Raw genomic sequence first — 15,239 nt, 5'->3', positions numbered from 1 at the left:
TTCATTATATGATACTTACCAGTCCTTTTTTTTTTTATATAATGAACTGCATAAAAGGAAGAAAGAAGTCCATACGTGGCTTAGGTTTTCATTTAAGAATGTGTACTGTTGTAATACTTGTTGTTTTACTTGAAGGCCTTTAGTCTTCCAGCTATGCTTTGAGATGTGCTGTAGTGCATCTTGTATTATACACAATCTACACATAGAGTACACAACAAAAGCACCCTTACCATAACCGCCGTCTGATGGTACTCTTTATGGGTAGTGAAGACAGGAGCTTCATTTTTTTCAAAATTGGCCCTTACGTCTGACATTCCTTCTCAAAAAAGAAATGCGAGATGTTATATTAAGATAATGAGCAGTTGATATTAGAGTTCTCAAAGTTACGAATTAGAAAAAAAGTATTAGTTTTTGAATGGAGGTGGGATTTGTGTATACCATAGCTTATAGTGGAAGTCAGAAGAGAACTTTGGGAAGTTAGTTCTCTACTTTCACTTTTATGTGGGTTCTGAGGAGTGAACTGAGGTCATCAGGCTTACATGGCATGTGCATTTAACCACTGAGCTACCTTACCAAGGCAAAGTTATAATTAGTATCATAGAGAAGACTTAATCTGTGGAATACAATTCGGATTAAAAATGATGGCATTGAAAATTCACCCAACAACGTGCAATTTTCCATTTGGTTCTGTGAAAACTCAGGATCCACAATATGCCAGACAAGGTTAACAACTCTGCATGGATCCATACCACCAGTCCCTAACTAAAAGCTGGAATTCTACTCTTCATTTCTGGACAAAGGCCTTACACTAGGGGGATCTTCAGGCCATTCCCAGGTCTGCTCAGTGAACACCACACCTCATCTTGTCCTCTGTTCCCCTTCACAGCCATACCACCTCTCCTCCTTGACCTGAGTCAGTAAAGACATCAGTAACACAGCCTCCCACCTCAATGTTTTATGTCAATAAGAATTAGCTCCTCTACTCACAAGAGAAAGAAATAGTCGGGGTGTACAACGTTTGTGCTGGGGGATTCTGACTCTAGGTCAAGAGTCTCACAGCATGCCCTCAGAGTGCACTCAAGTGCCTTCACTAACGAGGCAATGAGAATAGGGTGTGTAGCATTGGTGCCATAGGATGAAGAGTGTAGCAGCTATGGCCTGGCTGATGATGACTGAAGAAGAAATGCAATGTGATGGAGTGGACACAGGGCCTAGAAAGTATTTTAGGATGTTTAGCCACAAAGAAGGCATAGAAATAGGGAAAGCCATAGAGGAATAATGTAGTCAAGAAAATAGTTGCTTCAGTGTATTCCATGAGATTGTTAACTGTGGTATAAATAGTATTGCTCAAGAAGAGGACAGACATTTTATAAGCACCAAGTTAGACAACTAAGCTTACATAAGGTATATACTTAACTACATAACTTTAGACTAGACTAAAAACTTATATAACTGAAATGTGAAATTATGAAATCCACAGTTTACAGTTGGTGAGTTCCCCATCCCTATATCAATGATTGGTACAAGATTAGACAAAAAAATAACTCAGTATTTTGCCATTACAACGGAGCTCCGAGTCAACCTTACCTTATCACCCACTTGAAGTAAAGTGGTCTTATGTCTACTGTATCCAGGCAACTCTAGAATGCACACTGATTAGGAGATTGACTGAGAACATAAAAGCCACTGACTATGATTGGTCCTAAGAGGCAGGGCTGTGATTGGTCAAAACACAAGTTTAAGTGACTGTGGTTACTGTTAAGAGCAAGGCTGTGATTGGCCTAAAACACAAACTTCAATGACTATGATTTGTTCTCAGAGTCAGTGTTGTCATTTGTTCAAACATAATCCTTAATGAATGTCATTGGTGGTTAGTGGTGAGGCTGTGATAGGTCTAAAATGTAAGCCCCAATGACAGTGGCTGGTTCTACAAGGCATAGCAGTTGGGCTCAATGAGTCTATAGGGAGACATTCAGCAGTTGCTGCTTTCCTGATTTGATCTTTTAAACATATGTCTCTATATGTTATATTTTGATTACTTTTATTTTATTAAATGTTTCCCCTGAATGTATGTATACCATGTGTATGTCTGACACCTATAGAGATCAGAAGAATGTATTATCTCATTGAACTTGAGTTACAAATAGTTGTAAGCCACTATAATGGGTACTGCGAACCAAACTCAGGTCCTGTGCTGGGGCAAAAAATGTTCACAACCACAGAACCATTTCTCTCTCCTCCTCGAGTTATATTCTGTTGCCTCTCTGCATAGTACCACACAGAAAAGACCACTGTCCTGGGACACCAGAAAAGGTCCATAGAGCAGACAAGTCTTTAGGCTAGAAATGTTCCCAGTCTTTGGCTAAGAGCTCTAAAGCTAGCTTGTGTTACTGGCTAAGAAATGCCCCCAATTCTTATGCCTATGCAAGAGCTATAACACTAGCTGCTGCCAAAGGATGAGACAATTCAATATCTGAGCCTGCCTTGGATTACAAGTCTAACTACAAAGCAGGAGTGGACATTCTCTACTTCCTAGGATCAGACAATAACTGGAAGGCTCAGTAGGCAAAGAGTCTCAATACCAGAGGCCTGCACAAGAGCTGCCATACTGTAGGGTGTCACCTCCTGTTGCTCAGATTACTCTGGACATTTTTCATTTTTGTTTTATTTGCTTTAACATGGGATACAGTGTAACCTAGCTGACCCCTCAACTCACTTTAGGTCCTTAAACTACTGATCCTCCTGCCTCCAGTCCACAAGGACTAGGATTAGATGCCTCTGCCACCATGTAAGATTCTTCATGGCTTAGATGGAACACACATCATCCATATCACCATCCCAGTATTTTGTGATAACTTTGTGAAGTCTTTTCCCCATTAATCTAGCTGTGGAAAATAAAAAGCCCCAAATCCTGCACAGTAATTTATGAGTAAGAATAAAATACAGAATGGGCCTTTACTTACTGGATATCAAGAATTATTATAAAGCTTCAGTACTCGAGATTGTTGACAACACTGAAGACATGTAAAATATAAGGAAACAAATGTGAAAGACACATAGCACCAATAAGATCCTTGCCAGGCCTTCCACCCGCTGCCACACTGACCTTTTTGTTCTCAGCATTATCTACAGGGCCTAGAGGCATATGAGCTCTGTTTATGGCAAAGGAGGGGAAGGACAAGTGGAACCTCAAGAACAAGGCCTTGCTCCACCTCTTGGCAGGACCACATATTGCTCTCTGATCTTCAGCAAGTGAATTGGCATATCTGTGCCTCAGTTTGTTTATCTGCCAAATAGGAATGAGGCTAAAAGTGCCTGCTTCAAAGAGTTGCTCAGAGAGTCAGTGAAGTGATCATTTAAAGCTGGCCTGGTATTTACCAGTGAGCTTAAGACACAGTGAGTCTGACTTGCATTCTGTACATTGGGTGCCTCCTCTTTCTTGGAACTAGGGACCATGTATCTTTCGACATCACTGGAATCTGGCACCGGGGCTTGTGGGGTGCTACTGGAGAGGTCAAACTCTGGCATATCAGGATATCCAACTGAGTTCAGTCCATTACACTGGACTCCCTTTCTCAGTGGGGCTCTCCCTTCCCCTGATCTGAGACCTACAGATCCTCTCAGGAGTATCATGTAGCCCTCAGGGAGATTACAACCCCAACCTTTTCCTGGTAAGAAACTGTTCAGCAAGCACGTCCAGCCTCTAGCAAATGACCTTTATTATTACCTGGAAGTTCTTCCTCCATCCGTAGGATAATTATGAACTGTGTTTTCCTTCTTGTGAAAGGACCCCATGCTACTGCATGTTAATGAGATACTGTATCCCTGCATGTAAATCAAGTGTCCTGGCACATAGTGTATCAGACACCCTCAAACCTCTCCCCACTGCCCAAGGTTTACAAATAAAAATCAGCTGGCTGACTGGCTGGCTGGCTGGCTGGCTCTCTTGTGCTCACGCCATCCTTCTACCATGACCTTCTGAGACTCCATTTATTCTGGGGAAGAATCACTGTTGAATGCCTGAGGCTTGAGTGTTGATCAAGGCAGGCACAGTGATGGCAGAGCTGCTACATTGCTGATAGCTAGGTGCTGACAACTGCTAAAGCAACACCAGCCTGTGTCTCACATGACCTGTCTGCCAGCCAGTTTCAAACATCTACCTGCTTCTTCTGCCATGCTTGGCACAGCAGCTAGACAAAGGGCTATAACATGTTTGGTATCATCATGGCCATGTAGAACTCCAAATTCTCCACTGCCTTCTGATATCAGAGCTAAACTGTAACACTCCATGGAAAACACAATTTCCTCCTCCCCTGGTAAGACCAGGAAAGTCACGTAGGACATGGGCCTCACCCTAAAGCACTTTAGCATGTCCTGAGAAAACCAGGACCTTTGACCTCAAGGTCCATTCCTTTTCATTCAGGAGCAAGAGGCATCTGGACAGAGCCATTGTCTTATCCACAACAGGTATTTGCTAAATCTTTTTAGATCAAAAGTTGGATCTGCAACCTCCCTCAGCAAACCTTGACCACCCTGTCCTCCCTTGTCCCTCAACTTCACCAGTCCTATCTCCTCCTCTTCCTGTTTTTTCTCTCCCTTATGCCTTCTTGCATTTCTGCCTATACCTATTTGCAGCCACATTAATTATTTTCCTGACATGCGTTCATCAAAATCGAACCTCTCTGTGAGTCTTCCTTTCCAAGCCTCACTTCACCTTCAAGTCCTGACCTTTACTCTACAAAAGACTCATGTTTTCTCTGCAAATTCTTCACCCTCTACACACTAGTCACTGGTTAGATTGTAGTCTCAGTTGTGCTCCTTCAGTCCTTTCCATGGTGGCCCTCACCTCACTGCTCCAGACTGTGACTGCATTTGGAGACAAGGTCTTTAATGAGGGAACTGAGGTAGAATGTGTGGGCACTGGTGCAGTGTAACTGCGGTCCCTATTACAGGGGGCAGATAAGACACAGTCATATACAGAGTGTGATCCTGTGAGTGCACTCACTGTAGACCGCCATCTACAAGCCAGGGAGAAAGATCTCAAGAAAGAACCAACCCTGGCAACATCTGGACCTTCAACTTCCATCTTTAAAAACTGAAAAAGCAATATATTTTTCTGTTCAAATCACTGTACTTCAAGGCTTGCCTCTGATATCCCAAAGTCACATATCCTGTATTGTTCAGTGATGTCATATGTCAGGTACACTTCTAGGTCCTACAAATAGAGATGACAATGAGCCAAGCACGAGCCACTACCTCATGGACATTAGGCCAGCCTCTCTCCAGGAAGTCAAATATGCAGGAGAGTGAATGAAGACTGGCTGTATGGAGAAAAGTGGAGCAGAGTAAGGTAGCCATTGAGGGCTCTACTGAGAGGATGCGCTTTTTGCTGAAACCTGAAGGACATGAACTATCTTGTTTTGGATACACAGACATACAGAAGTAAGCACCACCAAAGCACAGCTTCCTCTAGTATGTTTTAAGGTAGGGGTGGGAATCATGCAAGGCCTCCCAGGCCATCACAGGAGACTTTGACCATCAGTTTAAATGGCATGGAAAGAAACTGAAGGCTATGAATCAGGGAGCACCATAATCTTTTCTATCTTCAAGTAACCTGTCAGACTTATTTCCTAATGAAAATGAGATGTCACACGTAGAAGTTAGGACACTTTTGGGAGGCTGCTGGAACAATCCAGGAGAAGCGTGACCCTGGCTTGTATCAAACAGAGGGAAGGAAATAAAATTCTAGATGGAGTTTGATGGAAGAAATGTGAATATTAGATGACAGCATGAAATTTAATGAATACTTACAAACTGGAGTCAAGGAGAGTGCTCAGAGTATTAGTCAAAGAAACATGAATGATGGAGGTGGTTTAACTGAGATGAAGAAGACAGGGTAGAGCTGGTTACATAGAAAGGTCTAGAGTCCTGAGTCAATATCAAGGCTGGAAATGGGAATGGGCAATTATCATTTAATTACTACTAAGCCACAGGACAGGCTCTTGGCAAGGTTCTGTATGTGGTACAAGAGAAGCACCTTCAGAACTAGGCCCTGAACAATCCTACATTTTAAGGCAGAATAGAGGACAAGGAGGAAATGCAAAAGGTGAAAAAGGAGGATGGGCTGGCAAGAAGTGAAACCACCAGGCTATGGGGGAAACCAACAAATGGCAGCATGAAGATTGGAGAAAGGGGGGGGCAACTGTAATCCCAATCCCTCCCTTGAGAGATTTATACAGGTGGTTGAGTTTAAGAATACCCTGGGCTTGGTAGGAGTGCCAACCCAGGCAGATATTCAGCAGGGATGAGTATAGTCTAGTGATATGAGGGGAGAAAACTTGCAGTAGTCTCCTGGGAGACAGAAGGGTGGATGCTCTCTGGAACTTTGGCGTGATTGCAGGGCTGCATCAAGAACCCATCTGAGGATTAATGGCCCTTACTTTAATAAGAGAGTATTTACTCAGGGTGTCTGTGTGGGTTTCTGCAGCCACATTCAATTGCACTGGTGCAGGCTCAGAGTTGTGGTGTTTCCACATGAATATAAGGAAATGACACAGGACTGCCAAAAAAAAGTATGTGGATTCAAGGAAAATATTCACACAACTAATTGTCGACTCCTGGCTGCACAAGGAAGGCTAGAAGGAAGGAAGGAGGGAAGGAAGGAAGGAAGAAAGGAAGGAAGAGGAAGGAAGGAAGGAAGGAAGGAAGGAAGGAAGGACCAAGCCATAATTTGGTAAGAGCCAGGATTTGGTGAACCAGACCCAGAATCTGTACCTGGCTGTTGGGGAGCTGAATGCAAAATAGGAAGAACAGAGAAGAAAGCAGCTGTGGTAGTGAGGAGAGAAGTATGCTGCCAAGTAGGACCACAAAGCATGTGTCAACACAAAATCACCAAGAATGTGTACATCCCATGCCTTGGATTCACTGCGAAGCTGAGAGATGCCACGCCCATGACTGTCCCCTTATGCCACAGCCTCACTGCTCCCTTAGGCTCCCTTGCCCTGTCCATCACCCCAACACTGAGCTCCTCCCTCAGCTGCACTTCTCATCCCTTCCTCACCCATGTCCTTGAGCCTTTTCTCCTTTTTAAAATAAATAAATAAATCGCAGCACTCCTGTACTCCACTTGATTTATAAGTTGAACTTTCTGAGAGGGGTGCCTATATAGAAGGGATTAAAAGGTCCAGGTTGCTTAGCCCTCATTTGGTAACTAAAAATACCAAATACTACACAATCAAAAACCATTGGAAAACCAACACAGTTGAGTGAAAAAGTCCACCCTTGAAAACTTTGTTCCAGATACACAAGTCATTTCAGGCTATGTGATAAGGTTTATTTTAAACAAAATTGATTTGCATTTCTCTGATGACTAACGAGGCTGAGCATTTCTTTAAGTGTTTCTCAGCCATTTGACATTCCTCTGTTGAGAATTCTCTGTTTAGTTCTGAACCTCATTTCTCAATTGGCTTATTTGGTTTGGTGGTGTTTAATTTCTTGAGTTCTTTATATATTTTGGATATTAGACCTTTGTCAGATGAAGGATTGGTGAAGATCTTTTCCCAGTTTGTAAGCTGTCGCTTTGTTCTACTGACAGTGTCTCCTGCCTTACAGAAGCTTCTCAGCCTCATGAGGTCCCATTTATTAATTGTTGACCTTAAGGCCTGGGCTGTTGGTGATCTGTTCAGGAAGTTGTCTCCTGTAGCTAGTCCCATGAAAGACTTTACTTACCAGGAAAGTGTGTCAGAGGGGAGGACATCCTATAGGGACTTTAGGTGAGAGAAGCATGGGAGAAAGGGGAAATAGAAGGATCCAGAGGGTCCTAGAAACCTACAAGAAGAACATTATGACAGGTGGATCTGGATCCTGGGGTCCTGTTCAAACTATAGCACCAGCCAAGGACAAAACATGCAGTAAACTTCCAACCCTACCCAGACCTAGCCAATGGACAGGACATTCTTCACTGTTGAGTGGAGAGGGAGGTCTGACTTTCAAACAAACTCTGGTGCCCCATTTTTGACCACATCCCCTGCATGGGGAGGCCTGGTGGCACTCAGAGGAAGGATAGAGGCTACCAAGAAGAGACTTGATACCCTATGAGCATATACAGGGGGAGGAGGTCCCCCTCAGTCACAGATATAGGGGAGGGGAGTAGGGGGGAAGCAGGAGGGAGGGAGGAATGGGAGGATACAAGAGATGGGCTACCAATTTAGATGTAATATGAATAAAGTAATAAAATATTTTAAAAAATAAAAAATAAAAATAAACAAAATTGAGTCTATGTTTGGACTACAGTCTCATTCCTATGACATTTGATTATATACATGTATATTCCAAACACCAAAATCTGTATCTCTTCTTGCCTCAGGCATATGAAAGAAAGTAGACTGTTTGGCACTCTCCACTGCTTCTGGCATCCACTGGGGACATTGAGTGTTAGGCCCCAAGAGTAAGGGGAGAAAAGTGTATTTGGACACAGGGAAGGTTCTTCGCTGTTGCTAAGATCCACGTGGCTCCTTCTGCAAATGTCACAGCTACTGGATAGAAGCTCAAGACAGGGTACCGAACTGGATGTCTTTGGAGTAAAATATGTATTAGAAGAGTTAGTAACACTCTGGAGAGACAGCAAGGATGAGGGTGCTCAAGCCCGTCTGTGGATTTGGAGTCCCTTTTTATACATTTTATACATTTCAGAGGAAGGGAAGCAGCCCCATGCCGGGCAACTTATGAGCAGTCCATGCTACACACTATGATCAGGCTGTCTGTAATTCCTAGGTGGCAGGGATGAATGTGTGACCTTTAGGGTGTTGGGGAAAGGGGAGGAGAGAACCATTTAGTTAATGTGTTTCCATCATACCTGTGTTTGCAACACTAACTACTGATAGCTTGGAGTGTGCTGATCTTGGGCCTGTATGGAAAGTCAACTATCATGGCAGCTTTAAAAAAAAAAAGTATCACTTCAGAAAGATCTTTGAAGGAGAGTCTTGCATTAAAAGATCCATGATGGGTAGAGTCCTCATCCCCAGTGAGTGATCTCGCAGCTCTTCTGTCGCTGGTCCATACCTGCCACACCAGAGCGTGATGGTGTGTATGGATCAGAAGGACTTCTACGTGGGCGATGAGGCCCAGAGCAAGAGAGGCATCCTGACCCTGAACCCCACTGAACACGACATCGTCACCAACCGGGACAATATGGAGAAAATCTGGCACCACACCTTCTATAACAAGCTGTGTGAGGCCCCCGATGAGCACCCTATGCTACTTTCCGAGGCCCCCCTGAACCCCAAGGCTAACCGTGAAAAGATGACTGAGATCATGTTTGAGACCTTTAACACCCCAGCCATGTACGCAGCCATCCAGGCTGTGCTGTCCCTGTATGCATCTGGTCGTACCACTGGCATTGTAATGGACTCTGGAGACGGGGTCCCCCACACTATGCCCATCTATGAGGGCCACATTCTTCCTCATGCCATCCTGCATCTGGACCTGACTGGCCGGGACCTGACCTCGTGAAGATCCTGACCAAGTGTGGCTACAGCTTCACAAGGAGAGCTGAAAGGGAAATCGTGCATGACATCAAAGAGAAGCTGTGGTATGTTGCCCTGGACTTCTAACAAGAGATGGCCACTGCTGCATCCTCTTCCTCCCTGGAGAAGAGCTATGAGCTTCCTGATGGCCAGGTCATCACAACTGGCAAGGAGCAGTTCCGCTGCCCTGAGGCTCTTCTCCAGCCTTCCTTTCTGAGTATGGAATCCTGTGGTATCCATGAAACTACATCCAATTCCATCATGAAGTGTGACCTTGATATCTGCGAAGACCTCTGTGCCAACACAGTGCTGTCGGGTGGCACCACCATGTACCCAAGCATTGCTGACCAGATGCAGAAGAAGATCACTGCTCTGGCTCTTCGCACCATGAAGATCAAGGTCATTGCTCCTCATGAGCACAAGTACTCAGTATGGATCGGTGGCTCCATCTTAGCCTCACTGTCCACCTTCCAGCAGATGTGGATCAGCAAGCAGGAGGTCAATGAGTCCAGGTCCTCCATCGTCCACCACAAATGCTTATAGATGGACTGTTACTAAGCTGCATTTTAACACCCATTCTTTTGACAAAACCTAACGTGCCCAGGGAGGAAAAAACAAAAAACCATGAGACAACATTGGAATGGCTTTATTTGTTTTTGTTTTATTTTTAATTTTTTCTAAAGTTTTTTTGTTTGTTTTGGCACTTTTGACTCAGGATTTAAAATCTGGAATGGTGAAGGCAACAGCAGTCTGTTGGAGCAAGCATCCCCCAAAGTTCTACAATGTGGCTGAGGACCTTGATTGTACATTTTTGGTTTTGTTTTTTGTTTCGTTTTAGTCATTCCACGTATCCATGGGATATGGCTACAGGAAGTCCCTCACCCTCCCAAAAGCTACCTTTATTCCCTAGAGGAGGATGGCCAAGTCCACTCCCTGAGTTCACACTGGCGAGGTGACAGCATTGCTTCTGTATAAATTATGTACTGCAAAAAAATTTTTAAACCTTCTGCCTTAATAGTACTTTACATTTGTTTTTTAATTTTTGAATGGTCAGTCAGCCATCCGTGCTCCCCATTTGGTTTTTGGTCCCCTCAACTTGATGTATGAAGGCTTTGGTCTCCCTGGGGGTGGGCTGAGGTGTTGAGGTAGCCAGGCCTTGCCTGTGCACTGACTTGAGACAATTTAATAAAAGTGCACACCTTACCAAAAAAAAAAAAAAAAAGATCCATGAGGAACGTGGGAGGCCCACAGTTCTTGACCATTCATTCTATACGAGGAGAAACACTGCTGCTTCAGACTAAATAGGGCACAGAGATTATTATATGAAAAAAGGCTGTCTGAGCACCAAACACCCACATGCAGAAGGCATCCAAAGGCTGATGAAATAATATCCTGGAACTATGCAGTGCCTTCTATGGGTGACAGAAGGGTGACTAGGGTGGGAGTGTGGACCCTGAGTGCGTAGCTGCTGCTGGTCAACAGAAAGGGTGAAGCCACCAGCCTCGTTCTTTCTAGGTCTTGAAAACTAACAGGATTTGGTTTCCTTGCATTTAAAATTTGTTTGCAAAAATGGTGGCTTGATTTCATTGTACTCTCCCTTTGTGAATAGGAGTGCATATCACCAGTATTCCAGATCATCATCAAAGTTTGGGAGCCACTGAAAGTCTCTTGACGTTCAGAGCTGTGCTAGCTAGAAAGGCATCGTACCCTAAAAGGGACTATACCCAGAACCGAACCCACACTTAATTTATTTTTAAAAATATATTTTATTAATTTTTTCATATTACATCTCAATGGTTATCCCATCCCTTGTATCCTCCCATTCCTCCCTCCCTTCCATTTTTCCCTTACTCCCCTCCCCTATGACTGTGAATGAGGGGGACTTCCTCCCCCTGTATATGCTCACAGGGTATCAAGTCTCTTCTTGGTAGCCTGCTATCCTTCCTCTGAGTGCCACCAGGCCTCCCTATCCAGGGGATGTGGTCAAATATGGGGCACTAGAGTTCGTGTGAAAGTCAGACCCCACTCTCCAGTCAACTGTGAAGAATGTCCTGTCCATTGATTGATCTGGGTAGGGGTTCCAAGTTTACTGCATGTATTGTCCTTGGCTGGTGCCATAGTTTGAGCAGGACTCTTGGGCCCAGATTCACTTATCATAATCAATTAATTTTCTTGTAGGTTTCTAGGACCCTTTGGATCCTTCTATTTCCACATTCTCCCATGCTTCTCTCACCTAGGGACTCAACAGGATGTCCTCCCCTCTGTCCCACTTTCCTGGTAAGTGAAGACTTTCATGGGACATGCCCCATGACTCTTTCTGCTTCTGGGTTAACTCACTCATTATGATCATTTCTAGTTCCATCCATTTGTCCACAAATTTCTGCAATTCCTTGTTTTTAATAGCTGAGTTTAAATGATGAAATTTGAGATTTTGGAACTGATAAATTTCAGATAATAGTGATTCTTTTTAGATGCTGCTATAATAAATGGATGAAATATTTGGGAGCTATAGATGGGATGAACACAATTGTACATGAGAGAAACCTATAAGAACATGCTATAGATAGCCCAGTTACAGTCTCTCCAGAGTATCCACCTTCTTGTCTCCATATCCAATGAATATGTTACAAGTCCAGTGAAAAAATAAAGCTGCAAATGTTATTACATGCAATGATTATCAAATCATAAAATATGGACATGAGACGCTCTCTGGGTTGGTCCACTATGGTCCTTAGCATACTGCAAAGGAAAAGGATGACAAAAAGAGAAATGAGCCAGAAAAATGTCATGTGAGAGGGCTGTACCTCCCGTTGCTAGATCTGAAGATGGTGGAAGGATCAAGGAGATCACAAACCAAGGCATGCAGAAGGTTTCAAAAGCAAAGTTTGGAATGGACAACCACCTTGCTGACACCATGGTTACATCCCAAAGAGACCTATGTTGGGTACCTCCTATGCAGAATTGCAATATAATTAACTTGTGCTGTTTCAAGGCACTAGGTTTATGGTTAGTTGTTACAGCAGGAATACAGAAATACACATGAGAATAGAAACATTCTACTAGCGATTCTAAGCAATGCTTTATGCTTTTTCTTAATTGATTTTTTTTTTTTACCTTACATCCAGATTGCAGCCCCCTCCCTCCTCTCCTCTAGGTCCTGCTCTCCTACCCTCTTCTTCCTTTACTGCTGCCCTTTTCATCACCCACTTCTTACCAACCCACCCTGGCACATCAAGTTGCTTCAGGACGAAGCACATCCCCTTCCACTGAGGCCAGCTAGTGGAAAGTGATCCACAAGCAGGCAATAAAGTCCGTGTCAGAGACAGCCCCTGCTCTGCACTCAAGGGGACGCACATGAAGACCAAGCTGCCCATCAGTTACATATGAGTCAAGAGCCTAGGTCCAGCCCATGCCTGCTCTTCGGTTGGTGATTCAGTCTCTGTAAGCCCCCATGGGCCTAGGTTAGTTGACAGTCTTGGTCTTCCTACAAAGTTCTTGTCTCCTCTAGGTCCGGCTATCCATCCCTCCACTCTTCCACAGACTTTCTGAGCTCCACCTAATGTATGCCTGTGGGTTTCAATATCTGTTTCCTTCCGCTGCTAGTTGGAGTTTCTCAGAGGACAGTTACGCTAGGCTCCTGTCTGCAAGCATAGCAGAGAATCATACATGGTGTCAGAGGCTGCTTCTCTCCCAGGGGTCGATCTCACATTGGACCAGTCATTGGTTGGACATTCCCTCTATCTCTGCTCCATTTTTATTCCTGCACATCTTGTAGGTACAATAAATTTTGGATCAAAGGTTTTCTGGATTGGTTGGTGTCCCCTTCCCTCCACCGGAAGCCCTGACTGGCTAGGAGGTGGCCTCTTCAGTCTCGATGTCCCCTGATGCCAGGAGTCTCAGCTAGAGTCACCCTCATATACCCCCAGGAGCCTACCCTGTCGTGACTCTTCAGCTCGTCTCAGAGATGGCCTCTGCCCACAGTTTCTTTTCTCTCTGAAAGCCCTCTGTCCTCCTGGCCCTGCTCTCCCCACATCTGATTCCTGCCCGAGCTTCCCTCAGCACCCTCTCTTCTATCCTGTACCCTCTCTTCAACCACTTCTGCTCTCCATTCTACTTCCTCTTCTGAATGAGATTCAAGCATCCTCCTTTGGGCCCTCTTTCTAATTTAGCATCTTTGGGTCTGTAGATTGTAGTATGTTTATTCTTTACTATATGGCTAATATCCACTTATAAGTGAGTACATACCATGTGTGTCTTTCTGAGTCTGGGTTGCCTCACGCAGGATGATCTTTTCTAGTTCCATCCATCTGACAATTTCATAATTACCTTGTTTTTAGTTGCCTAGTAATATCGCACTGTGTAAATAAACCACAATTTCTTTATCCATTCTTCAGTTGAGGGACATCAAGAATGTGTCCAGATTCTGGCTATTATGAGTAAAACTGCTATGACACAGTTGAGCAAATGTCGTTGTGTATGGTGGAATATGTTTTGGGTATATGCCCAGGAGTGGTAAAGCTGGGTCTTGAGGTAGAGATATTTCCAATTTTCTGTGAAAGTGCCATATTGATTTGCAAAGTGGTTGTACAAATTTGCGTTCCCACCAGAAATAGAGGAGTGTTCCCCTTTCTCCACATCCTCACCAGCATGTTATACATTCTGGTAGGTGTAAGATGAAATCTCAGAGTCATTTTGATTTGGGTTTCTTTGATAACTAAGGACATTGAGTACTTCTCTAGGTGTTTCTTGGACATTCGCTATACCTTTGTTGAGAATTCTGTTTTGCTCTATACCCCATTTTTAAAATTGTGGTGTGTGTTTTGTTGGTTTTTAATTTCTTAAGTTCTTTATATATTTTGAATATTAGCCCCTTGCTGCATGTAGGATTGGCAAAGATCTTTTCCCAGTCTATAGGCTGCCAGTTTGTTCCATTGACAGTGCCCTATGCATTACAGGAGCTTTTCAATTTCACAAGGTCCCCTTTATTAATTGTTGATCTTAGAGCCTGAGCTGTTGGTGTTCTGTTCAGGAAGTTGTCTCCTGTGCCAATTAGCTCAAGGCTGTTCCTCACTTTCTCTTCTAATATATTTCGTGTTTCTGGTGTTATGTTGAGTTCTTTGATCCACTTTGACGTGAGTTTTGTGTAGAGCAATAAATGTGGCTCTATTTGCATTTTTCTATATACAATCATCCAGTTAGACCAGCATCATTTGTCGAAGATGCTCTCTTTTTTCCATTGTATGGCCTTGGCTTTTTTGTCAAAATCAAATGCCCATAGATGTGTGGGTTTACTTCTGGGTCTTTGATTTGATTCCATGGATCAACCAGTCTGTTTCTATGCCAGTATCATGCTGTTTTTATTACTGTTGCTCTATTGTACAGCTTGAGATCAGGCATGGAGATACCACCAGAAGTTCTTTTATTGTATAGGATTGTTTTAGCTATTCTGAGCTTTTTGTTTATCCAGTTGAAGTTGAGAATTGTACTTTCATGGTCTGTAAAGAATTGTTGGTAGTTTTATGGGAATTGAAAATAGACCTCTTGAAACTGAAAAGCTTCTGTAAGGCAAAGGACACTGTTAATAGAACAAAACAGCCGTCCAAAGATTTGGAAAAGATCTTCAAGAATCCTACATCAGATAAAGGGCTAATATCCAAAATATAGAACTAACTCAAGAAATTAAACATCAACAAAATAACCCAATTTTTAAAATGG

The 15,239-nt window shown here is 43.5% G+C and overlaps 1 protein-coding gene and 1 pseudogene across 6 annotated transcripts in view; one reads left to right on the top strand and one right to left on the bottom strand.

Moving 5' to 3' along the window:
• The window catches only part of LOC311601307 (circadian clock protein PASD1-like), a 49,807-nt gene that overhangs the window by 17,296 nt on the left and 17,272 nt on the right, over positions 1-15,239 (bottom strand). For 2 of the 5 annotated variants that reach the window (XM_084788693.1, XM_084788692.1), the window contains exon 1: positions 231-804. In XM_084788693.1, the coding sequence (XP_084644819.1) occupies positions 231-314 (84 nt within the window). In that variant the 5' untranslated portion in view covers positions 315-804. Of the gene's footprint in view, positions 1-230; positions 805-1,587; positions 1,653-2,963; positions 3,092-15,239 lie in introns of those variants that run through there. The other 3 variants (XM_084788691.1, XM_084788689.1, XM_084788690.1) reach the window with 3 other exon arrangements.
• LOC311601704 (actin, cytoplasmic 2-like) lies at positions 8,985-10,081 on the top strand (annotated as a pseudogene). The gene has a single exon. The product of its transcript is annotated as an actin, cytoplasmic 2-like (transcript).

This window comes from Acomys minous (genome assembly GCF_964271855.1).
Source record: "Acomys minous genome assembly, chromosome: 7".
NCBI classification, from domain to species: domain Eukaryota; kingdom Metazoa; phylum Chordata; class Mammalia; order Rodentia; family Muridae; genus Acomys; species Acomys minous.
This window is presented reverse-complemented; position numbering and strand designations above follow the sequence as displayed.